Raw genomic sequence first — 24562 nt, 5'->3', positions numbered from 1 at the left:
TTTTTTCAGCATTTCTTTAAATGTTTGCGAAATAATATTTGCCCTAACACATTGGAAATTAAAGTTTCTAATTTTAAAACTTTGTAAATAATTTTATATGGATATTTAAATAGTTTTTGTTGTAAATTTTCCTAGAACACCTAATAGTAGTTCTTTTTTGTAGGTTTATGTTGGGGTGTTCTAAAACTTTTCTCACCTAATTTTTAAAATATGAAGACATTTATGTATTAACATTTTTTTGACACTATGCCCACCACTTAGTAAAAAAAATGTTCAGTTTCTTGTTTTGAAAATGAATTATAAGAAAATGATATGAAAAACTTCAGAATGATGAGTTATTTTTAAAAGTAAACTTCAAATTTAATATACAAGGGTGAATTATTGTAAAAAGTTAATTATATCTATGAACATATGCTATCCATTTATTTGGAGTTTCTTTAGGGTTCATCTTTCATGATAGAATTTTACTTGTGCGAGTTTTCAACAAATTATCTCTGACTTATTTGTCTGCTCTTCCTGGTGTAATATTTGTCTAAATTTCATATGATTCTGATTTCATTCTCTTTACCAAGCCACTAAGCCAGTCTAAGAGTTGACAAGCTCATCATCAATCCTCCTTGAAATTTCTGTCAAACTGAGGTAGTTGCCTCAATCCTTCCCATATTCCACTCTCTTCACATAGTAATAATTCTCATTTATCTCTTCCCTCTATGCTTTTTTATTCTGTTCAATCTTCATCCAACACTTGTAAATATTCTGAATGCATGCATGCAAAATTACTGCACAAATTCTTGTCTAATCTCAACGTCAAGATTTTTGAAGTCACTGTAATTTATTCTCAATTTTCCACAGCATCAAACGAAACCGCGGCAATTTAACACCCTGCCTAAGTGAAGGAAAATACATAAATTTAGTTCAGAAGACCGTCATAAAAGGACCTTGAATTTAAATTTCTTAGTGGGTGTTTGTTTTTCCGCTAAACAAGATCCAAACGTATTTTCAAGGAAAAATAACAATTTATTATTTCTCATAAAATGGTGCATCCTGCCAGTGGATTGAAACGGTAAAACAACCACACCCTGAACTCTCTCAATCTGAAACAATAATGAGTAGTATCTTATCATATCATATCCAAAAAGCAACATTCATTTCAACAGAATAATAATTTACAATATATTAGCCAAAAATAGAAGCACGTTTAGCTCCACAAGCTATAACAAGTAAACTCGGTAGTTGAAAGTGATTTCATTATTTGTTAGTTGAAGAATCAGTTTGGGGCCAAACGCTGATCTTCTCCTTCTCATACTTAACAAAGACAGCTCCAACCGCGGCCACGAAATAGATCTGAATCAGAATAATAGCCGGCGAGTGGTAGTTAATGACACCCTTCCCGGTGGCGAGCTCCACCAGCAACAGCGCCGTGAGACCTAAAATCGCAATGCGACCGTTCAATCGCTCGCTGTACTGGCTGAACCCTAGCTCCACCTTTACGCCGCCGGAGACCGGTTCCTTCAGCGGCACCGGTGGCAGGAACACGCCCGAACCGGATCCGGAGGTTCCTTTCTTTGATTTTTTGTTCTTTCGGAGCTCCGCCTTCTTCCCCGTGCCGCTGCGGTACCGGAGGCGGAGCTGGTTGATGCGGTCGTCGAAGGTGTCGTCGGAGGGGTCCGGTTCGGCCTGGGATTGGTCCGAACCGGAGGGTGGGGTTTCGGGCTCGGCGGCTCGGATGGTGAAGAGTCTGCGAGGGTTGGGTTTGGAAGCTGACAGGGGGAATGAGAGCGAGAGTTTCACAGATGGTGGTGATGCTAACATCGCCATTTTTGCTTCTATCGGTTCCTTCTTTCTTTCTTTCTTTCGGTGTTTGTTTCGGATAGCTTGTTCTTTTTTTATTTTTTATTTTGTGTGGTGCGATTCTCACTTCACTTCTGAACCATAAAATCAACGTGTGTAATACATATATTTTGAATATTACATAAAAATTGAAATATTCATATTTAATAAATTACTTCTAGAATATTAATAACTTCATATTAAGACATAATTGTTCAAGTTTGATTAAAAAATAATGAAAATTGTTCAATTTTTTCCCAATAAAAACACATGCTAAATAGCCAAATTCACTCTTGAAAATATAATATAATGATAAATTGATCTGAAAAAATATAAATTTAGTTTGTAAATGTATAAGAAATATTATAAAATTAATTTGTGGTGCTTTTTTGTATATTCAAAATTAAATTAAATTTTTTTATCTTTTATAAATTAATTTATCACATATTTTCATAAACAAATTTAATTATTTATCCCGAAATATATGCAACATGAATTTTGAATGTAATAGGAATTTGAGCCAAACAAATCCAACACTATATTTGTTCGGTTTGCTAGTTTGTTAATTTATTTTTATATTACTTTCAATAGTATAACTAAATGAGTTGTGACTAGGATTGAAAATGAGTAAAACTTTATTAGACTTGAGTTGAATAAGTAATACTTGAGTTTGACTTATTATCTGTTATAGGCTCCTTAAGGGTTCGACCCGACTGACTTACATAAAAGTCTGACTTGGCCTTTGAGCTTATTTAAAAGTTTGCTTAAAGACGTATTTAACTAGTTAATTATTTTAAAACCTAGTGAAATACTAACTAAAAAAAGAAACTTATAAAATTTCGTATAAGTAATGTACAAATCCAAAAATAATCGATAAACAAAATCATATTGAATTCAAGTTATTAAAACACAAAAAGAGAGCATAATATTAAAAAATATGTGGATTAGAGATGATTTATACTAATATAGCCAAATAAAAATATTTAAATTGTCTGAAAATGTCTTTACAAAACATTCTTCTCTTTGGAAGTATTAATCTGGTTGCATTATCCTTTTAACTCTTTTTTTGTTTGAAAATTTTTCACATGCAAGTGAACTCTCTAAACAATTTATGTCACCTTATCCTGTTATTATTATTATTATTATTTAAACAAGCCGACTCGTCAAGCTTAACAAACTTTTTTTATAATTTGATTTTAATCTTTTTATCTAATTTTTTTTTAAAAGCTTGAGCTTGACATTTATAGTAAACAAGTCAAGCCTAGCTTAGCCTTAAATAGATCTAGACATAAGCTCTTGATAAGCAACTCGGCTCATTTTCATCTCTAGTTATGACTAATTCTTTGAAATAGTATTTACATAATTATAAGTAATAGAACAACAACACAAAATAATAAGATGATAATAATTATATTACAAATTTCTTATAAGAATATATTATAATTCATAATTAATTAGTCATGCATCGTGAATGCCAATTTGTCATCAATCCTTATATTATCATTATAAAAATTGAATCTTTGACTTAGATAAGGTTAGAAGTATATGCTGGTTGATTCGATTTTATTCTATTATAACAATAGAAACTGATAATCGAACCAAAATATAATAAAAAAATTATGTTTTTTTAATTATTGACTTTCGGTTTAACCCGTCTTCACTTAAACAAAACATAAGTGATAGATAGATACTACATATTAACAACCAAACGTGCTGATACGGAATTGTTGCAACTTAATATCCAGTAACTCGGTAAGAATACTTCTAGGTTATACTCAAAAAAAAATATAGATAGTAGCATGCATATTAACAACGCAACTTGAATCATAATGAAGTGATTATAATTTTTTTTATAATATTATGCGTATTGGATGGATAGGTTAAAATCTAGAGAGAATCTTTAAATTTCCGTGTAAGTATATATACACATACGCAAATGCTGATCACATACCATAATGGTAAATATCTCAAAATAGTTTGTACGAGAAAACTTCAAAATCATAATCAGACTAACAAACCTTCGAAAAACACTAAACAGAATGTAGAGTTTACCCATCATATACTCAAACAGAAGATGAAAGTGTGTCTATATAGGGGCATCTTCTTCAGCCAATGCTAGATCCCTGTGTTGTTTCTTTGTTGGAGTTACACATGAGAGGACCGTTTGCTTTTGCTTCCTTAACTTGATTCCAAACAGAAAAGACTTCAAGGGTATTCTAGGACGACTTGTGGAGTGTTTCATATGGTCATGATTGTTAACTCCAACTTCCTGACTCAGTTCTTCTACCATCTTCTCAACTTCACCTTTTAGTTCCTTCACAAAACTCACACATGCTTGCAGTTCACTAGAAACCTTTATACTCTCCTGTTTCATGTTGAGAATCTCACCTTGAAACTTTGCAGCCTGATATCCACTTAGTTTTGCCATGTTATTTGATGATGCAGAGTTTGGATTGGCTGCTCTTGCTATTTCATCTTGTAAGGTGCACAATGATGGATGCCTACATTGCAACTCTTCATGCAACTCTTCACTGTGTTCCAGCCATAGCGATAACTCGGTTCTTATCTCTCTCAGGTGTCTAAATATTGGTTTTATCTCAGATTGTATAGAACTTGAGTTCTCTTGGGACATGTTGTCCCTTATTGTTTTAAGCTCAAATTTTAAGTCCTGTATGGAACTTTGGAACTTTTGAACCTGGTGCACTGAGGTGCTAAACCTCAACCAGAACTCCAAGTTCTCCTCTAGCAAGTCATCCATGTTGGAACGAAATTTCTTTTCCAAGGTTGAAAGTGAGTGGGTCCTATCAAGCTGGTTTGATCTCACCTTCATCAATATGCCAATCCTTGCTTTGTTTTCAACATATTTTTGGTGTTGCCCTGCATAAGAAGTAGTAACTGCACTTGCATTTGTGTTTGAAGATGGATTTTCAGGGTCCTGAGGGTCTGTTCCTTGAGCTGCAGTTCCAAGAAGTGCTTCTTGTGGTGTATGTTTATAATCTGTGAGAGGCGTGGAAGGACTTTCATCTGGATTTGTTTTTGAGCAGGTCAGCATCTGTTGCAAAATGTTTATCTCTTGATCTTTAGTTTCTACAGTATCCCTCAATTCCCTCACCTGCAAGTGTAGATCTACATTCTCAGAACTGGAGGTAATGTAGTGCCAAGTATACAACTTCTAAATGTAAAAAATTGATCATAACCATTACTACACATACAATTTTCTTAACTTGGTATGAAACAATTTCAAAGTAATTATAATTAGTTTATTGACTAAAGTCCAATTATGAAAATAAGTGAAACTTTTCTTCTGGTTTGTTCACGTTAACAAGATTAGGGCCTTTAGGCAAATGCTAACAAATATTCTTAGGAAGGACCTTGCTGCTACTAATTACAAAATGAAAAGTTAATCTTGTAGCGTTCTAATAATGTATTTAATGTTGTACTAGTTTTTTTTTTCTTAATAAAGTGAATTAATCTACTTGTTAGCAGGACCCATAAAATTGTACTTTTAGCAGATTTTTGTTGTGAAATTATATTTTACTTAATGTGATGAGTTATTCTGTATAATGATTATTAAAAGTATATCCATATATCAAATTTGTTGAAATTATTGTTCTTGCAATTTGGCTTTAACATTCTTAACAATGAAGTTCATCACAAGCTGAATTTTTTTTATCTAATTATGCATTAATTTTATTGGTTCACAGTAAAGTATATAGATTGATTTCTGTGTACCTGAAGTGCCAACTGGAAAATGCTGTCCTGGTTTTTCTTCACCACATCATTGAGCTCGTCCTTTACATCCTCGTAGTTCTTTAAAACTGATGTGAATTCCGTCAGAATCTTTTCTCCGTCATCTAGTCCACTTGCCATCATCTGACTCCTGTTGGATTGATTTTCTTCCTCACCAGTCCCCTGATCAAGTGATTCAGTGTCAAGATTACTCCTTGCCTCAGACAAATCATCCTTATTCTGCAGCATTTGCTCTGGAATCTCTTCAGTCCTAAAATCAATATTTTCTTTCGAATTGGACTTGTTATCTTCATTTTCAACATCACCAAAATTTACACTGCAATCTTCCTTTGCTGTCTCAACATCTTTCATGTGTTCTGTGTTATCACCTGATTTTTCAAACTCCACTTTTATTTCTCCATCATGTGCACTTTTGTTTTTGTGAAGTTGCAAGTTCTCCCCCTCCTCATCTAGCTTCACATCGTTCAATTTTCCTGAAAGATGTTCAAGATCACAACTAGCTTCAGCAAAATGTGTTTGGAGACTGTTGTCTTGCCTATTGGCACTTTGATAGAGAATTTTAACTCTCCTCAACTCCTCCTCCACTTCTTCCAACTTCTTTTTGGTTCCTTCTGAATCTTCTGTCAGCACTTCCTTGTCCTCTTCCAAGCTCAGTATGTTTTTTTGAAGTTTATCTGCTTCTGATCTTAGTCTTTTTACCAAGCCAGTCTGAGAAGAGACCGCGATTTCCAGGGTAATCACCTTATTTACAAGCTCATCAATCTTCTCTGTCATTTCTGTCATAGAGAGGGAGCTACCTGAATCTTTCTCAAGCTTTTCCTTAATCGTGTCTCTCAACAACTCCACATCAGGCTCATGCCTTTCTTCTTCCAAGCTAGACATGTCTTCTTCCTCTATGCTTTTTGGTTCAGTTCCTTGGTCTTCTTGACTATTAAGTTTAGAAATGAATTGGCCTCTAATGGTTTCAAACATGTCACGAGCTTCCTTAACCCTTTGGTAGGATTCTTTAGCCTCTTCAGATGATTGTGCCTGTGTCTCTTGCAACTTAGCAAGGGTCTCTTTGCAAGAATTTAAAGCTGTTGCAGCCATCAAAGCTCGTGCATCGTTATCTTCTATCATTGTATTAATGCCAAACTCATCTTGCAAGCTGCAAACCCTTTTCTGCATTTCTGTAATCCGGTCTTCAATCTCCCAATGCTTTTCATAGGAATTTTCATACAAGCTCCATACAAACTCTTTCTCAGTCTGCAGTGCCAATATTTCTTTCTGAAGCTTGTCAACTTTTGCTAGTGCTTCAGCCTTACTCAAACCTGAACTAGGACTAGAAGAAGGAGATTTTGCAGAACTAGCAACCCTCTTAAGTGGACCCTTCTTAGAAAGCAACATTGATGGGCTTCTTAAGTCCTTATTTGGGAAATTTGGAGCTTTAGGAATGCCTGGTTTTGGTGTTTGATTGTTGTGGTCTTGAGATGATGAATTTGTTCCTGGGAAACTTTCTTCAACATCATCCTCATCAATTCTACAACGGACTTGTTCTGGGAAAACAATGGCAATAGTGCGGTTGGCGCTTTGGAGCTCTTTTGATAGAAGATCATATCTATCTGCTAATGCTCTATATGAGCGAAAGACTTCTTCCACATAACCTACCAGCTGTGGCCTCTTCCTGTAGTACATTTCTGCCCTTTGGGAAAATGACTCTCCTTCATTATGAATGATGTTGAGGGTTTCAGCCATTACATCCTCCATATCTGTTAAATTTTTGTTTGCATGTCATTGACAATTGAGTTATTTTTCCAACCCAGATTTATTATTATTCAGCTGGAAACTTTATGCTACAAGAAAAGTGGGTTGGAGTTGTGAACCAAATGAAACTGGTAGAACTACAATATACCATTATCTGGTTTTCGGGTCATTGTAATATGTTATCTTTTGTTCTACATTACAATCATTTGGCTTTTCTAAACTTATCAGAAAAAAGGTGAATAAATAAAAAAAAGGGTAAGTATTTATATCTATATGGAAGGGAATACATCTTGTTTAAGCAAGCATACCTCCCTGCCATCTTAGGACAAATCAAGAAATATTCATCATTCCTAAATAATTAAGTGTTTGTGAAATCAAGAGAAAATGAAAAAGTTAATCATTCTAAATTTGCCTGTGAATTGAGGCCTACTATTTTGTTGAAATTAATGGCAAAATGATAAAGCGTTCTGATGGAATTAATGATAGATAATGGAAAACTAAGAGAGAAAAGTATCAAGCTATATATTAAGAGAGAGATATTATATGCCTTGGAGACTTTGTTCTAGCCATTTGGATTGCTTTGTCCTGATATGGCTTGCCCACCACCATGAATATGCATTGGTTGCTGCTCTTCCCAACATTTTTTATGTTGTGTAACAATCAAACACATTCAACCCATTGAGGTAAGACCTTGATGATGAAGATAAATGAAATCAACAAGGTGGTGCAAAGATGAACAAATTAAGGCTCACAAAATGTGCAGTAATTTTATTAATGATATTGGTGGTTTAAGAAAGCTTGGGAAAAAGAGAAACAAATGCTGTCGAAAATGCCTTCTTACGGGGCAGACATGAAGAGGAGGATACTTCTCCACAATCATTGGTGTCTAATGTATTGGATCTCTGAAGAGCGAATTTTTTGGAGGGCTTTGTTATAATATTTTCCCAACTCACGGAGTTTGAAGTGTGGTACTATAATATAATCTTGTAGGGAGATTTTTTTTAATTAAAAAATATTTTTCAAAAGAGTGGATTACTAAAAAAATTATAGAAAAAATGATTGAAAAATCAGTACTAAAAAAAATTGAATTGTACTTTTTGTCAAAAAAAATTGGTCAACATTTAGATATATAATTTTCTCTACTCTCTAAATTCTAAAAGGAACTTTTAGAATTTTTTGTTAATAAGATTAGATTTTCTTAGAATAAGTAATGAATAAGTCCGAATAGAATGGGTGAAACCAAAAGACTAATTTCTTCATCTTAATAACTATAGGAAATTGGATTGTACTAAACGGACTATGTATGGACACATTGATTTACTGTAATTGAGTAATAAATTATTAAAAAACTAGCATTGGTGAATCATATGAGTAATATTAAATTTTAAGTATAATTTTAAAAGTATAAATTATAATTACCTAAGAAAAACATTTAAATTATTATAAAAGAGTATCTGTAATTGCCTTTCAAAAAAAAAAGGAATATGACTAATTAATTTGTGAGAAAATTTAAGAACATATTACAATAAAAAATATTTAACCCTACTTCTAAAAAGAAGTTGAATGCAACCACGTTATACATATCTTACTTTTAATTGATACTTAAATCTGAGTAAGGTTTAACATACATGATACAACCAATTTCACATGTACATAAATATTTACAACAAAGAATTGAAAGCTCGGTCCATTCAAGATGCATTCATCCATATCATTTTCTTCTCTTTCCAATGTTTTGATTAATTTTCAACAGTTGAGAGTGGAATAACAGCTGCACATCGATCATTCTCAATCTCAAACAGTGCTAAAGCATCATAACTACCTTATTATTGACCACACCTTCTCCTTATAACTATTGAGGCTGTTCTATACTGCAGAAACATCACTAATTGCTAATCAGGTATGTCGTCGATGAGAAGAGATCCAATTTTCTACATATTTCTTGCTCTCTGGAGAAAGCAAAAGAAGCATAAACGTTAACTTTAGCCACCCACGAAAAAACGAACTAAGAAAAGAGAAAAATTATGACAAACAAATAAACCAAAAATCATCACTCAGCAGGTTCATCCTCCAAATTAAAACTAAATGGAAACTCCCTCTCCTGGCCTCTTGGAAAAAAATATCTTTCCAAGAGTCAAAAGATCATAAATTATTGATAGGGAAAGATAAAACCAAGTTCTCCAAAATCGGTATTCCATGCACAAACTCCATCAGCAATTTAAAGGCAGCCAACATTTGAATAGCTCATACATTTTATCCTAATTTCAACTCTGAACTAATGCATTCAACAATTCAAATGTCAATGACCCCTCAAATAGAACATAGTGTGTAAAACTCAGTTGACAACTATACAAACAAAGCAAACTCTCATAGATGTTAACAAAACTGCTCTTAGTCTCTTACCATCAGAATAACTATTTGGAAAGTATCCAAAGTGGGTCAATAAGTTGCTTTTAGTATCCTCCTCAACCATGGCACTATAGTTGCTTCCATAACAGGGAACAAGCACAGCGAAACTGTTATCCGTTTCACGAGCTTCAACATCATCGTCACTTGAAAACCCAGTTCCATGAGGCTCCAACCAGCCAATAGACCAATCAGAACCATCAGATTCAGAGCCAGAAACACATCCACCATCAGATGAAACTATAACAACATCATGTTCCCTATCTATTTCTTCCTTGCTATGCCCCTTGTGCTTCACCTTCTTTGAAGAGGAAGGCACGTTTGCCTGCATAACAAGAGGAAATCTCAAACCATCCAATTCCCACATAACAGAATCAGCAGAAGAATTTATGGTAGACCCATTTGAGATTCTTGGCTTATGATATTTCCCATTCCACAACCACCATGAGAGATGGGAAAAAGCCACATTCATTCTCATATAGTGTCGAATACAAAGCTTGTCACGAGAGAAGAGAAAAAAGTACAAGTTCTTTTAGGATTCAAAATCACAAAATATTAGAGTTACTTGGATTTCAAGCTGAAAGAAAAATAGAGTTTATTGTGTTAATATGAGGCGTGGCTTTGTTGAGTTTGTTCTTCAGGTTCTTGTGTACACGCCAAAGCATAGATTGATTCACAGGTTATAGAAAACGCAAACTTTTAAAATAAACATCTCTCCTGAAATTTGTATATGCACTGAACATACATACCCATTTTCACATAATCTAGAATCAAGAGGAATAAACGTAAGTTGGTACAAAATTGACTTAATGATAGATTCAAAACAGAAAACCAGTTCTAAAATCAAGAACCTAGAACAACTACCTAATACTAACTGCTGTTATGCATAAATATAAATCGATTTCTCCTCTTAATGGAATACTAATATAAAATTTATAACAACAAAAATTATCAAGAGAATCGGATCCAATATTCCTATCCTTGCAGTTTGATATGCTTCGTCAACTGAAGCAATGACTTGAAGTAAAAGAAACTGAAAAGGTGAACGACAAAGCCTGGATTCCTGCCTTGTTTTGAAAAATGGAATGTTGGATGAAAATTGGAAGCTGCATATTAATAAAGTAGATGATTGCTACCTTTTAAAAACCCATAAAGTTTGCTTTCTAAAGGGTTGCTATATCCAAAGAATCTTACTAGAAATCATAGTTTTCATCTCACGTGAAGATATAATATGACCTTCAGGACAAAACAGAGGGAGAGCACGATTATAGTATCAATATTACATGTTCAATTTGTACAAGACTTTCGGATCAAGTAAACGTGTAAAGTGGTGAAATAAACGTGTAAATTTGGTTGATATAGAATAAGTTAAGAAATTAATTTTGGAATATACCACCTATTTAGGGCCAGCACTCGAGGCCCAAACTTCTCCGGATCAAAACCTGATTAGCAGCCCATAAAACTCAAGTAACCCAACCAACCTAAAAAGAGTAGAGACCATCAAACAATTAACTATACTTGAACTCACAAATTTATAATAAGAATATTTTAATTCAAATTAACAGTAAATACATTTTTATTTTTAAATAATTTTAGATAAATTAAATCAAAAACTTTCTTGTAACTTTAGACTTCGGTAAAAAAAGTAACGAAGATGATGATAACCTAATAAAGAAAAAGAGATATACAAAAAATATATAAAAATATATTTAACTCTAAAATAAAATGTCAAACTCAATTGAATAATAATAATAATAAGGATAAATAGTCACTTTTATCTCTGAACATGTAATTCGCTAACAAATATATCTCTGAACGATAAAAGTATAAAATTTAGTCTCCGAAAATATAAAAAGTGCAACAAATATATATGACCATTAGTTTCTGATTGTCACCCTTAATAAAATAGCCTACGTGACCCAGAAGAATGAATTTGTCTCTCAAATGATTGTCGGCGTGACCATCTCTCATTGTCAACATAAGGACATATTTGTTATATACTATTTTCTTGACTTTTCGTCTTCCTACTCCCTAGAAATAAGAATGGGTAAATAATCACTTTTGTATCTGAATGTGTAATCTGCTAACAAATGCGTCCTTGAAAGATTAAAATACAAAATTTAATCACCGAAAGTGTAAAAAGTGCGACAAATATATTCGACTTTTAACTTTTATCTGTCACCGTTAATAAATAGTCAAGATTTGAAGAAATGAAATATAAGATATATTTATCTTTTATTTATAATAGATTGTGACTATTTATTAGAATTTTAAAAAAAATTGTAATGATTAGAATACTGTTACAAATGTTTATTTTGGTAAACTGGTACAAAGTTTATTTTGGATGATTTTTATTGTAACAGATAAATTATGATTGATAATTAATATTATCGTTATTATTATGTTTATTTTAAATTATGTTTATCAATATATTTTTTTAAGTGATTATAATAATGTTATGTTTGTAACGATGAAAAATGACAAAAATTTATCCTAAAATTATATTTTACTTTTAAATGAAATAAAATTTTGAATTTAACAAGTTAATCCAATAGAAACACACTAATATTTATGTTCAACAAAAAAATTACTGACATTTATGTCCAAAAATAATATTTTGCTTGCATTTTCATCCAATCTAGTCATTAGTTATTATTTCAGTGACAAATTCGTTCCTCGATATTACCTGGACTATTTTATTACTGGTGTTTGACTGACAAGACTTAACGGTTCAATATATTTGTTTCATCTTTTACACTTTTAGAGATTAAATTTCAAAGTTAATTTGTCACACTTTTGAAGACTAAATTTATATTTATTTTTATACTCACAAACAAACGACTAAATTTATATTTTTATTCTCACAAACAAACGCGTTTACACATATGTGGATTCTCGGCAGCATTAATCATAATCATTAATTTAAATACAATGGAGACTCTGGCTACACCATTTCCCAAACAAACCCACCACCTGACCGGAGCCTAGTCAAAATATATAACAATACAAAGTAACTAAAGAGGCTTTAACATAATAAGAGAGCTAAAGACAATACAAAATTAAACGAAGCCCACAGTGGCGCAGTGGCTCAGTTACTCTTTCAAAACCCTGAAAATCCAAAATCAGCCATGGTTTCAAATGGTAGGATGCTGTGTTCAAGCTTGATTACAGCACCTCCGTCATCCTCCCTCTCCAGAACTACTCCATCCTACTTCTGCTCATTTCCTTCTCGTAGAATCATCTTCACGCCAAGAATTGGATCATCTCCGGCCCCGGCCCAGGCCCAGGCCCAGCCCAAGGAAGCCAAGCTCTGGGGTGGCAGGTTCGAGGAGGGCGTAACCGACGTTGTGGAGAGGTTCACCGAGTCGATCTCCTTCGACAAGAAGCTCTACAAACAAGACATCACGGGAAGCAGAGCACACGCTTCAATGCTCGCTCACCAGGTTCGGTAACCTCGAAAGCATTCAGTCTACTAATTCGAACATGAATACTTAATATTATTCTTTGTTTGTTAGGGTTTGATAAGCGAGATTGACAGAGACTCTATTCTCCAAGGATTGGATGAAATAGAGAGGCGCATTGAGAATGGAGAGTTCAATTGGAGAGCTGACAGGGAGGATGTGCACATGAACATCGAGGCCGCGCTCACCGACTTGATCGGTGAGCCTGCCAAGAAGCTTCACACTGCGCGGAGCCGGAACGATCAGGTCTTGACGGATTTTCGCCTCTGGTGTCGGGACGCCATTGACAAGATCCTCCTGAGCATGAAGCAGCTCCAGGTCTCGCTGATCACCCTGGCTTTGAACAATCAGGGCCTCATTGTTCCTGGCTATACTCACTTGCAGCGCGCGCAGCCGGTTTTGCTGCAGCATCTTCTCTTGGCTTATGTTGAGGAGGTTTGCTCATCATTTAGTCTTTGTTTTTGTTTTCTAAAAATTATTGTTCTTGTTAAAAGTATGTACTATCCAATTTATTCATTCATGCATCTGGTTTTTTGACTTTAGACATTATTTATTATCCAGATTGAGCGTGATGCTGGTCGTTTGGTAGATTGTAGGGCTAGGATGAATTTCTGCCCCTTAGGAGCTTGTGCCTTGGCTGGTACAGGGCTTCCTATTGATCGATTCATGACTTCCGAAGCTTTAGGGTTTACGGCTCCTTTGAGGAATAGGTATCTCACTTCATTTTATTTTGTGTGTGATTATGCCTGGCATGGTATTTGGTTTTAGATCTTCATTTTACTTGCTAACTGCTTTTATATTGTTATGTAAATAGTATAGATGCTGTTTCAGACCGAGATTTTGTACTGGAGTTTCTTTCTGCTAATGCCATCACAGCTGTGCATCTTTCTCGACTTGGTGAAGAGTGGGTATTGTGGGCTTCGGAGGAATTTGGATTCATCACACCAAGTGACTCTGTTTCAACTGGAAGTAGTATAATGCCTCAGAAAAAGAATCCAGATCCGATGGAACTTGTTCGTGGGAAGTCTGCCAGAGTCATAGGGGATCTTGTTACTCTTCTCACATTGTGCAAAGGACTTCCTCATGCTTACAACCGCGATTTGCAGGTGGCTAAAGAATAAAAAAATAGTTTACCTTTTCTCATTTTGCATGTCTTGTTTGTCCGTGTGTTCCTGCATTCATTTATTTTCTTTCTGCACTATTTTATCTTTGAGATTCATTAAAAACGTTTCTTTCTGGAAGTAGGAAGATAAAGAACCAGTATTTGACAGCGTTAAAACAATTTTGGGGATGCTTGAGGTATCAGCAGAATTCGCTCTAAAAATTACTTTCAATTGGGAAAGAATACAAAAGGCATTACCTGCTGGTCATCTTGATGCAACCACACTTGCTGATTATCTTGTTAATAAGGTAAGTCACATTCGCTGATCTGCCTTCTCTCAATAAGCATTCTGTTTGTAATAAAAAATTGAGACTGAAAGCAAAACAGTCCATCTGGTGGAAAATTAATAGCAATCTGCATGTCACTGTCCATGATTGGATTTGAACTCATCTCAATTCCCACTCCATGTGGCCCCGAGCTTCAACTGAAAGCAAAATCAAGCACATTACTCCCTCCCCATCCCCAAAATCCAATTGAGTGAAAAGGAAATAAATGTTTACCAAGTTTAGATCCTAACATGTTTCAGACGCCGAATGCAATAATAAACTACTTTGTGAAATGCTTTTCATGTTCATAATGGTCAGTACTCAGCTGTTGTGTTTGGTACATGCTCCTATTACCAACCTATCCAGTTTTCTTCTTTTAAAGATATAATACCCCTCCTCTTCCCCTAAAAAAGGACTCATGCATCTCTACATCTACATCATCAGGATTCTGTTGTAGGTCCATCTGCCTCTCTTTCTCTGTATGGAAATTGTAAGGCCTTTGGCAGGCTCAATCTGGTCTTCTACATTTTAGTACGAAACATGTATAGATGTTTTAGTTTGGCAAGTGTTGACATGTGGGTGCAAATATAGACATGCTTCATTTTTCATTGTTCATAGTGACTGTCGTGACAAAACCTTGTATATCATAAAATCATAATATGTCTGGACTCGTTGCTCATTGGTGTAGCTTTTATGTTCCGACTGTATCAGATGATTCTTTCTCTTCTACTAAGAACTTCTAATTTTTGAACTATATCTTTCCTGTTCTCCTTTCTCCTTCCAGGGCGTGCCATTTAGAACGTCTCACGATATCGCTGGAAAATCTGTTGCTTTATGTACATCGAAGAACTGCCAACTGCTAGACTTAAGTCTTGATGAGCTGAGAAGTATAAATCCAGTCTTTGAGGAGGATGTGTATGAATTTCTTGGAGTAGAAAATGCAATTAAGAAATTTGTCTCTTACGGCTCCACCGGGTCAGCATGTGTTGCCAGCCAACTTGATTATTGGCTGAGAAAACTTGAAATGAAGTGAAGGTTTCTTTAATTGTCATGAAATTCTCATCGTGCTAGGGAAACCAATTCCTAAAACTTGAATGATAACTCACTGCATTGCGAAAGATCCTGCAACACGTAATTCTGGAATCAACCAAGATGATACCTTTGAGTATTTGAAGTCTGCGAGAACATCAGTTGTTATATGCAAATTAGTCAGGGTTACTGAATAGGTAGTTTCAGAATCAAATGTGCCATGCCTTAAGCTATGAGCTTTTTGCATTTTACATTACCACCAGTTCGACTGTAATTTTCAGCGTGCCGAATGAATTTTGTGTAGCTTTTAACCAAATAAAGTTATCTTTAGCCACCAGACGGCAAGAGCTTTTTTCATTTTACATTACCACCCGTTCGACTTTGATGTGCTGATTGAAAAAAAAAGGTTAATTATATATAATCGAGCGGAAAGGTAAATTATACCCATGATTTGCATTGTTATCAATATCATAATCAGCATTTTTGCATGATATGCGCTCATTAAATTTGCCGCTTTTATTTATATTATATTCTTGAATTATGATTTATAAGCAATAACTAAACATAAAATTGCAGGGGGGCATAAGACAATTTAGATTTTTTTTTTTTCATTTTGTCTTGTGGTTTAAATTTGGAAAGGGGCAAAGCTTGACTTGTGTTGAAGTAATGTTAAAATGGAAAAGTTACAGGTAGGTGAAGTGAGTTTGGATCATCTTCAATTTTTTTTCTCTATTTCTTTTATTATGTTTTGGAGAAAATAAATGTTATTATCCATAAAGTGTACATTATCTTCATTTTATTTATTTTTCTAAATGCTTGTAAAATGAAAATGAAAGAAATGGAGATTCCGGTGAAGTGTGGTTGTATTAGCCTTTTTTTTTTTTGTTCAAATATTAGCCTATATGTAAGCAACCACGAATGCTGACTTATGATATAAAATGGGCCTTACTTTTGATTGTGAGATAATTTGTTATTACTTTTAGAGTTTAATTAAAACTCATTGACAGTGTTAACAATTTTTTTTACATATATTCAATAATAGATTATCATGCTAATTTGTTGATTTTTGTAATAATTATTTTTTTGTTTTATATTTGTAATAATTAATGTATAATACTTTGTCATTTTTAATTCTTTGACAATGTAAATTATATTTATATTTATAGTTTATGCAAATTAAACTTGTAGTTTTGCTATAATGTTTTCTCTTCAAGATGAAGGATTTTAGTGTTTTAAAATTTATAATCACTTTCTCTTTAAAGAAAGGTTGTTGTGTTAATAGTAAAAAAATATAAATTAAAATATGCAAACATAATGGGCATATTATTTGGATGCACGTGTTAAGTGAGGCCAATTACTAATCATGTAGTGGATAACTTCGCTATGTATGGATTACATGCGAAAAAAATTCACATTTTTGTAGGTTCTGATTTTACTTGTAACGCCTTGAGGGCAGATTTGTCTAAGATAAGCTTTGTAGAGGTTTCTAATTTGTTTGTATTGTATTTCTAGTCACACAAAACAATTATTTGATCTTGTCTAATTTTCTTGTTTATTTTTTCCTTTTATTTCTAATTTATCACAATATATAATGACAAGTTCTTATCATTTTCACTTTTCTTTAGATATCTTTATTTCAAGCAATCATACATTATTCTTCCCATATCATAATTAAAGTTTTACTCTTCAATTGCACACTCTTATTTTTTATTTAACTTCCTGCTGTTTATTTTATATTTTATTTTCAAAGAAATATAAAGAAACATGAAGTGTCTCTCCTTTTCCCAGTTAAAAAAATATAAGAAATGAATCCCTATAATATATTACCTTCCGTCGTAACTAAAACTTGTTTCTTATAATATACTAAAACGTATTTCTTATAAAAAGGACAGGAGGAGTACCTTCTTTTTTTTTAATCCTTAAAAAATTATTTTTCGAAATGATCCCAGCACTTAATATAAGCAAACTAACAAGAACCATAACAAAATATTTTACAGGTATCATATAGAAAGATAAAAAAAACAAGTTAGCCTTTAAAACATGATTAGGCCTGTGTAAAAAATGTAAATACAAATTAAGATATCGAGGAATAATTGGTATGTAAACCAAAATTAGGTACTTCCGAGTTCCGACACTGATATCAAAAGGTTTTTGATCATTACACTCGCCGTTTCAAGCGATGGAAAGCAAATAATGAAATGCCCGTATTTCAAATATAAGGGCGTTAGAAGAGAGGGGAAACAAGAAAAAGACAAGTAACTGAGTATTAATTTATCTTTTATGACTCCTCTATGAAAACCACGCTATGGAGTTAATGAGATCCAAATCAACAACCTAAACACACTCGACAATTCAGCATAGGCATGAATTTTCAACACCCAGGAAGAACAAAGGGGAATGCTTGCAGCTGCTTATGGTATTCCCCTTAAAAAAAGAGACTTCACACTCAAGTCTTGTTAAATGAGACAGTTATCTTTCTCGACAACGGATTTTGCTTGTCGGGTTGGATTTCTTAGACGACGAAATCCAGGTGCGTCACTAATGGATGTGGCAAATTCATTTGTTTGGCCAGAATTATTCTCTGTAGTTGAATTTGCCACCTTGTCCAACCCCGTTGGATTATTTTCCTGAGTTTCAATACTGCTGCTATTTTCTGGAGAGGAAGATATTGGGTCATTGGTAATTAGCTGAATTACTGGTTTCCGCGCTTTCTTTTTCTTACCTTGCTTTTGATCATCCAATTTAGCCTGCAATCAAATTTGTCCCTGGGATTAGTAAGCTAATTGGAAAACTGTACACATTAACAGAATTATGTGGGGTTAAATGCAGTGAGAGCTTTGGGAATGTAGAATACCATTGAGTTCTGAATGTCACGTAATGGCTTCTTTTTGGGAACCAGATTGTCCTTGCAACTAGCAGGTTTCTGAACAAGTGCACTCTGGAGTAGTTTAGCACATTCAGAAGCAATCACACTTCCATCTTTGTCTTCAGCGGAAGCCTCTTGAGTACATTCTGTATTACCTGATTTTAGCGGTTCACTTCCTTCTAATTGGTTTGGTTCCCTATTTGTGCACTTTAAACGTGTGCAGCCACATGATGCTCCGCAGCTCCCTCCACTGGATCGACACTTGCATTTATTAGTTTTGCACAAGGACTTCTTACTGCATGAGCAGCAAATCCCTTCACTTGTTCTCTCCCTCTTAACACTATTCTCACTTGCACTGCCCATTTCGGGTGTATTCATTTTTATCTTGTCATTGCTCTCTTCAGAGAGAAGAAACAGACCCAGGTCCCCCTGATTAGAAGATGACAGTGTTATTTAATAATTTTTAAAAGAGAATTGTTCATACTAAATATTGTTTTAATTTTGAAACATGCTATTCCTAATACAGATCCAATTTGATGTCAATGGCCCAAAACCTGCTTCTTATCCTTGAAATCAAGCTTCTCCTTCCTCGATTGTAATTCTCTAAGTAGAGAACCAAGACTGTTCATTTGTTCCTTTAAATCTTGGATATCAGAATCTTTCTCCTGACTGTCACAGTCTACCTCCTGTAGCTGAGACCTTGAAGTAACAAAGAACAGAGTTGAAACAAAATATTAAATTAGTGAGTGAGCTATATGGTACTGCAAGCTGATAGAATTCAAGTATTCAACATTGCAAAAGGAAATTGAGTAACAGTTTTCACCCTAATTTTTCCTGCCTAAGGATCTCATTTTCTTCCTTCAGCTGTGAAATCTCTCCAGCCATCCTGGTCATGCCAAATTGTTAGAATTGGAGAACTTAATATGCATTTCACAAAACATATTGACAGTGACAAGGATACTCTAGCAAGCAAGCTGTTATATTGTGCGACATAACCAAATTATACAGTTTTGTTAACATCAATCCAAAATCCTCATGTTCAATACTGCCCATGCAATGCATACACTAATAAAACACTCAATAGATACTGGAATGCTTGGAAAAATTAGACATGAAAAAGATTGTCTCACAAATCATATAATCAGAAAACTTTGAACTATTGATGCATTATTATATGGCTCAGAGAAATAGGAAGGAACAGCATAGAGTTAGGAATATTTATTAATGGATGCTCCTCCCCCAAACTGAAATCACAAGGACTCGGTGTTGGAAAAGTGGACTGGATGAATACAATGTTGATCCCTCATCAATCACCTTGTTTCAAATTTTCAATTGGATAAAAAATCAAATGGGCAAGAAACTAATACCTCAAATCTAAGAAGAGAGAAATACGGAGCCACATAATGAAATAGAAGATTAAAAAAATGGCACCTCCAACCGAGTTGCTGCAAGTCTATAATACACTTGACATTTCAAAGCAAAATATATGCCAACATTAGTGTCATAGGATCAAATTCCAGGCTTGTAAAATCTGACACACTTATGGTAGCCTTCAAGCAGTTCTAAAAGCTACTGTTGCTCAGTTTTTAGTGTCTCAAAGTAAACATTCCTACCATAGCATGAATTATAGAAAAAGATGCATTTCCACATTAGAAGAAACATACATATAAGTACATACCATTATTATTAGCTTTCAGACAGTATTTAGTAATGAATTGTTCCAGATTAAAAGTGCATTTCATTTCATTCTCACTAAATATAAACAAATACAAGTGAGGGAAGTTAATAAAATATGAAATGAACAACAGAGTTGAACATTTAAAAGACCCATGAAAAAGGGCCATAAGCATAAGCCAAGGAAGAGAAGATAGGAATGACATCAGACTTACTTTTCCATTTTGGATTCATATTGAGAACATAACTTGTGTAACTGAGTTGTGGCTTCTAGTTCTTGCTCAGCATCCTGCACCAGCCACATTTTAGTATTGTTTTTGTATGTTAGGACAACATATAAATTAGGCCATTGCTACAAAACAGTAATCAAACCCATTCAATATACATTTTCAATGGAAGCAACCCCTGATTAAGTTCAAACAATAAAAAAAAATAAAATATCTGCACTAGACCATAAACAGTACAAATTCAGAGCACCAAATCTATATGAAAGTGAAGGACATATTGATACAATCTCCAACATGGATAACATCAAATTTAGAGCATGGTGAAAATAGCATTATTGATACAATCTCCAACACAAGCCATGAACCCATTACAGGAGAGATGCATTCAATCCAGGCTTGGCCTATCTCTATCCAATCTCGGATTTACTTTAAATTATTTAAGGTAGCTAGGTCGTTCCTAAGTTAGGAGTTAGAGTTGTAGTGGATAACAGATCTGAAATCTTATAAAGCTCCTCTTTCCTTGCTTCTTAGTTTGTCTAGGGGAAGGAGTAAGAAGTCATAACTAGTGGTAACTCAATTGAACCTTAATAACAGATCAAATAAAGACGTCGTAGTAAAGGATCTATGAGCAAGATTCAACCTAAGGGAATAAGTAGGAGGCAAAAAGTCATAATTCAGCACAACTTATGAAACACATAGCACTCAGTCAAATACAATCCTAGAAAATGACCCATGAACAAGCTTCAGGAAAACTAATAATGTGCCTCTTGTAAGGTTCTATGAGCAAGATTAAGCCAAAGTTGTAAGGAAATGAGTAGGAGGTAAAAGATGTCATTATTCAGCACAACTTATGAACCATATAGCACTCATTCAACAGATATCCTAGAAATGGACCCATGAACAAGCTTCAGGAAAACTAGTAAAGTGGGTGTCAAATTTAAATAATACCAAAATCTAAAAAATTTAATCTACAAGCAATCAACAATTTTGAATTGATTTAAAATTACCAGAATTAATTGACCATTTCTACTTCTAGCACCTGCATGAGAACCAGCAGAAAGAAGTGGCAATAAAATGTAGTGGGGCAAACACAAATCAAATAAAAATTCAAATGTAACAGGTATTCGGGTCTTCTAACCAGTTGATCTATGTGATACAGCTTTTCGTGCTGTTATCATGTCTTGTAGACGTTTAGTAGCAGCAGAAGCTTCCTCTGTCTTCCGCTGTAAAACCTGATGCAAAGAAATAGAGAGAAAAGTGGTCACGCTGTGAGAAAAACAATAGGCAGATAGCTACAACCAAAAGAAATAAAAGGACATGGAACGCATTGAGGAAAATACAATGAACCAACCATTTTAAGCCTATCATTTGAAGCCAGCAAACTTTGGGTCTTGACTTCATTCCTCCTTCCCTCTTTCTTAAGCTAATGTTACATGAACAAATATTCCATAAGATAAAAATGCTAACAGGAAAGGAGATTTATACTATAAACAGCAGCTAGATCTGTAAACAACAATTGCTATGTTTACCAAATATATACCTCACCGGTCTTCCACTTAAAAAACAAACAATTATTTTCATCAATGAAATCATAATCATTCAAAATCTTAGACACAAGAGAGTGTAACTAAGTGGATACCTGAAGAACCTCTTTTTCAAGTAGGGCCTTGCATAATCGAAATTGCACAGATTCTAATTTGATCTTACATTGCAGTTGAACCTGTATAGAAACACAAAAGTTTATTTGATACCCAAAGCAAAAGAGGGACGGATAAGAACTAAAACAGCACTAAAAAAAATCATCCACACAAGTAATGCCACCTTTTGAGCCTTCAAATTTTGAATATCGAATTGCAACTGTTTAGTTGATTCATCGACTTTTTTCCTTTGAGTTGAAAACTGGGACCGAGTACCAAGTTTCATCTTCAATTCAGTAACCTGCAACAGCATGATATTGAAACAAGTCATGGCCTCACCAACTAAAAAGAATCATTTTCATTCTACTGACACCACAAACAAATGTTTACCTGATCTTCGAGCAAGTTCAGCTTCTGAAGATACTCCTTCTTAAGCTTTTCAACTCCATTCCTAGTAGCCGATGAATCACTCCCCTGTCGTTGCTGCCTTAGTTCAGCAATCTCCGTCTGCAAATCACACAACATCCAAAGTAAGCAGCAACGACTACTTCCTCTCAATATAACAGCAGTATGCATGCAGCAATAATGATAACTGGTTCATCAAAATCTTCTCACATCAACATACTCAATCAGTGAAAAAAATTGTCAAAAAATCATTTGAACAATAACTTCCCAAAGCTCCAAATATTTTAAAATTAGTGAAATGCTTTTTCCCTTCTGATAGATTATTCCATTTCAAAATCCAGAACCCTAAACCTATTCTGATATAAACGCTATACCAAACTAAATAAATGCAAACACTGAATTTAAACTCGATCAACTTCTCATGAATAAATATCTACGAAATCAGATCCTATAACCAGCAAAAAGTTGATAAAATTCAAAACTAACCTTATATGCTTTATTTTCCGCCTCGAGCTCGCGAATCCTCTCCTCGTAGATTTGCTTTTCGTTCGAGTCCGACGCTGAGGTATGGATTGGGCTCGATTGCTTGGATCGGCGATTCGTCTTCTTCATGATCCTCTCTTTCGAAATCGAAGATGAGAAAGAATGAAGATTGAAAAGAAAGAGCGAAATCGAACAAGTATCGAATCATACACACCCCTCGCTGCGACTATTATAACGTTACTGCGTTGAGTAAACAACCAATCACGATGTGCCACGTAAGCAACGCAATTGAAGCAGTTCGGAGGGAAACGAAACCTGCTTGATTCAAATTTTCTTTGTCCGAAATCTGCATTATACCCTTTCGTATATTTGTGCTATTTTCTGTAAACACCAGTATTTTGTTGAAGTACAATGTGTCTTAAGAATAAAATCTGAAAAGGGAAAATGCCTTTTAAATTAATATATTAACTATATTATTATTTTTTCTAAAATGATGAATATCTTGTCTTAGTATGGTATAGTACTATTACTATAGTGTATAATTAATATATTTTCTTAAACTTTTTTTCAAATAAGTAAAATGCTTTTTAAAATAAATATATAAAAAAATGTTTTTTACATTTATTTTTACTAACTTTATATTTTAAATGAAAATTTTCATTATTTTTAATTTAATTTGATAAGAGCTTAATTTATATACATATTAATAGTGTAAAATATTTTCATACAAATCTCTAATAAGATTAAACTATTTTACTATGTCATCATATTTTTTGCGGCTGATATTTTTATTTATTTATTTGCTGCAGTTACTATGTCATCATATCCATCAATGTGATGTAGTCATGAGGTCAATTTTTATTAAATCTTTTGAAATAACTCGTTTAGTTTACACACAAAAAAAGCTCCCATCTTTTAAAAAAAAAAAACCAAAAAGACATGAAAATTCATCCCTCCTCTCTTTTTATTTATTTTTCTTTACAGTAGAAAGTCCATTTCTCTTCTTCACTTCATCTTCCTCTTCCTCTCCTTGCTCTATTCTCTCCATTGTCCTAAAACTCACCAAGCTCCTTACACGCATGAGTTACACAAGCACAAGGAAGGTACTTTGAGTTGAAAGAAGCAATATTTATCTCTTTAAAAATCTATTTGAAGATCAATGGGATGTGAATTGGGTCAAATATGACTCATTTTGCTTTTTTTTTACTAAATTTATATGATTTTTTTAAAAATAACATGTTAAAATAGGTCTCCTTAAATTTAAGTCTATATATGATTTGACTTGTGCAATACCTTAAATTAGATCATATTGACTAAGTTTTGTAAGATCATTTTTTTTAGTCCAACTATTAGGTTTATCTTGTTTTATCAGTTTTAATATTAGTTAATTCACGCGCTGGATTATATCAAGAGCATGTTTATGTTTAAAATAGTTAAAATTTTAAGATTTCAACTGTTTTTTTAGGGGGGGGGGGGGGGGGGGGGGGGAATTGTTTGAGAGTGTTTATCTTCTTCTTTATTTTTAATTTCAAGTTCAATGATACTTTTGGTTTTGAATTTAAATTATGTGTGATTTTGATTCTTCAATTTTTTAAACCAATCATTTTCTTGATTTTTGAATTT

The 24562-nt window shown here is 33.8% G+C and overlaps 5 protein-coding genes across 5 annotated transcripts; 1 reads left to right on the top strand and 4 right to left on the bottom strand.

Annotated features, from left to right (window-relative positions):
* Positions 1–1095: 1095 nt before the first annotated feature.
* Positions 1096–1982, bottom strand: LOC100781025 (uncharacterized). Its single transcript, XM_003526502.5, has one exon. It carries the CDS (start codon positions 1816–1818, stop codon positions 1249–1251), a length of 570 nt encoding a protein of 189 aa, XP_003526550.1. The 5' UTR covers positions 1819–1982; the 3' UTR covers positions 1096–1248.
* A 1898-nt stretch (positions 1983–3880) lies between these two features.
* LOC100799426 (protein NETWORKED 2A) lies at positions 3881–7341 on the bottom strand (the record flags this gene model as incomplete). Its single annotated transcript, XM_006581445.4, has 2 exons — positions 3881–4942; positions 5563–7341. Coding segments are annotated over 2 exons (2805 nt in total), but the record flags the coding sequence as incomplete, so codon positions are not given.
* Positions 7342–8897: 1556 nt separating this feature from the next.
* On the bottom strand, positions 8898–10921 carry LOC100798904 (uncharacterized). The gene is made up of 2 exons (XM_003527833.5): positions 9727–10921; positions 8898–9272 (listed from the first exon to the last, which is right to left on the bottom strand). Exons 1-2 carry the CDS (start codon positions 10205–10207, stop codon positions 9220–9222), a joined length of 534 nt encoding a protein of 177 aa, XP_003527881.2. The 5' UTR covers positions 10208–10921; the 3' UTR covers positions 8898–9219.
* Positions 10922–12744: 1823 nt separating this feature from the next.
* Positions 12745–15984, top strand: LOC100780483 (argininosuccinate lyase, chloroplastic). Its single transcript, XM_003526501.5, has 6 exons — positions 12745–13172; positions 13245–13625; positions 13752–13900; positions 14005–14296; positions 14436–14600; positions 15403–15984. Exons 1-6 carry the CDS (start codon positions 12858–12860, stop codon positions 15649–15651), a joined length of 1551 nt encoding a protein of 516 aa, XP_003526549.1. The 5' UTR covers positions 12745–12857; the 3' UTR covers positions 15652–15984.
* A 1764-nt stretch (positions 15985–17748) lies between these two features.
* On the bottom strand, positions 17749–23242 carry LOC100779955 (kinesin-like protein KIN-4C). The gene is made up of 12 exons (XM_003526500.5): positions 22943–23242; positions 22442–22558; positions 22236–22352; positions 22054–22134; positions 21766–21837; positions 21553–21646; positions 21422–21453; positions 20403–20476; positions 19337–19399; positions 19068–19212; positions 18502–18942; positions 17749–18394 (listed from the first exon to the last, which is right to left on the bottom strand). The coding sequence occupies exons 1-12, from the start codon at positions 23066–23068 to the stop codon at positions 18104–18106; spliced, it is 1653 nt and encodes a 550-aa protein (XP_003526548.2). The 5' UTR covers positions 23069–23242; the 3' UTR covers positions 17749–18103.
* Positions 23243–24562: the final 1320 nt, after the last annotated feature.

Source organism: Glycine max, chromosome 6 (assembly GCF_000004515.6).
Source record: "Glycine max cultivar Williams 82 chromosome 6, Glycine_max_v4.0, whole genome shotgun sequence".
Lineage (NCBI taxonomy): Eukaryota > Viridiplantae > Streptophyta > Magnoliopsida > Fabales > Fabaceae > Glycine > Glycine max.
Note: the sequence above shows the minus strand (reverse complement) of the source record. Positions and strands in the feature narration are given on the sequence as shown.

Coding starts and splice junctions, on each gene's coding strand:
- LOC100779955 (XM_003526500.5), bottom strand. CDS start 23,068: ATGAAGAAGACGAATCGCCGATCCAAGCAATCGAGCCCAATCCATACC. Junction 22,559..22,942: donor CGGAAAATAAAGCATATAAG/GTTAGTTTTGAA, acceptor TGTGATTTGCAG/ACGGAGATTGCTGAACTAAG. Junction 20,477..21,421: donor GAAATGGTCAATTAATTCTG/GTAATTTTAAAT, acceptor TGGCTGGTGCAG/GATGCTGAGCAAGAACTAGA.
- LOC100780483 (XM_003526501.5), top strand. CDS start 12,858: ATGGTTTCAAATGGTAGGATGCTGTGTTCAAGCTTGATTACAGCACCT. Junction 13,901..14,004: donor ACGGCTCCTTTGAGGAATAG/GTATCTCACTTC, acceptor TTATGTAAATAG/TATAGATGCTGTTTCAGACC. Junction 14,297..14,435: donor CTTACAACCGCGATTTGCAG/GTGGCTAAAGAA, acceptor TTCTGGAAGTAG/GAAGATAAAGAACCAGTATT.
- LOC100798904 (XM_003527833.5), bottom strand. CDS start 10,207: ATGAGAATGAATGTGGCTTTTTCCCATCTCTCATGGTGGTTGTGGAAT. Junction 9,273..9,726: donor TCCAAATAGTTATTCTGATG/GTAAGAGACTAA, acceptor TGCTTTCTCCAG/AGAGCAAGAAATATGTAGAA.
- LOC100781025 (XM_003526502.5), bottom strand. CDS start 1,818: ATGGCGATGTTAGCATCACCACCATCTGTGAAACTCTCGCTCTCATTC.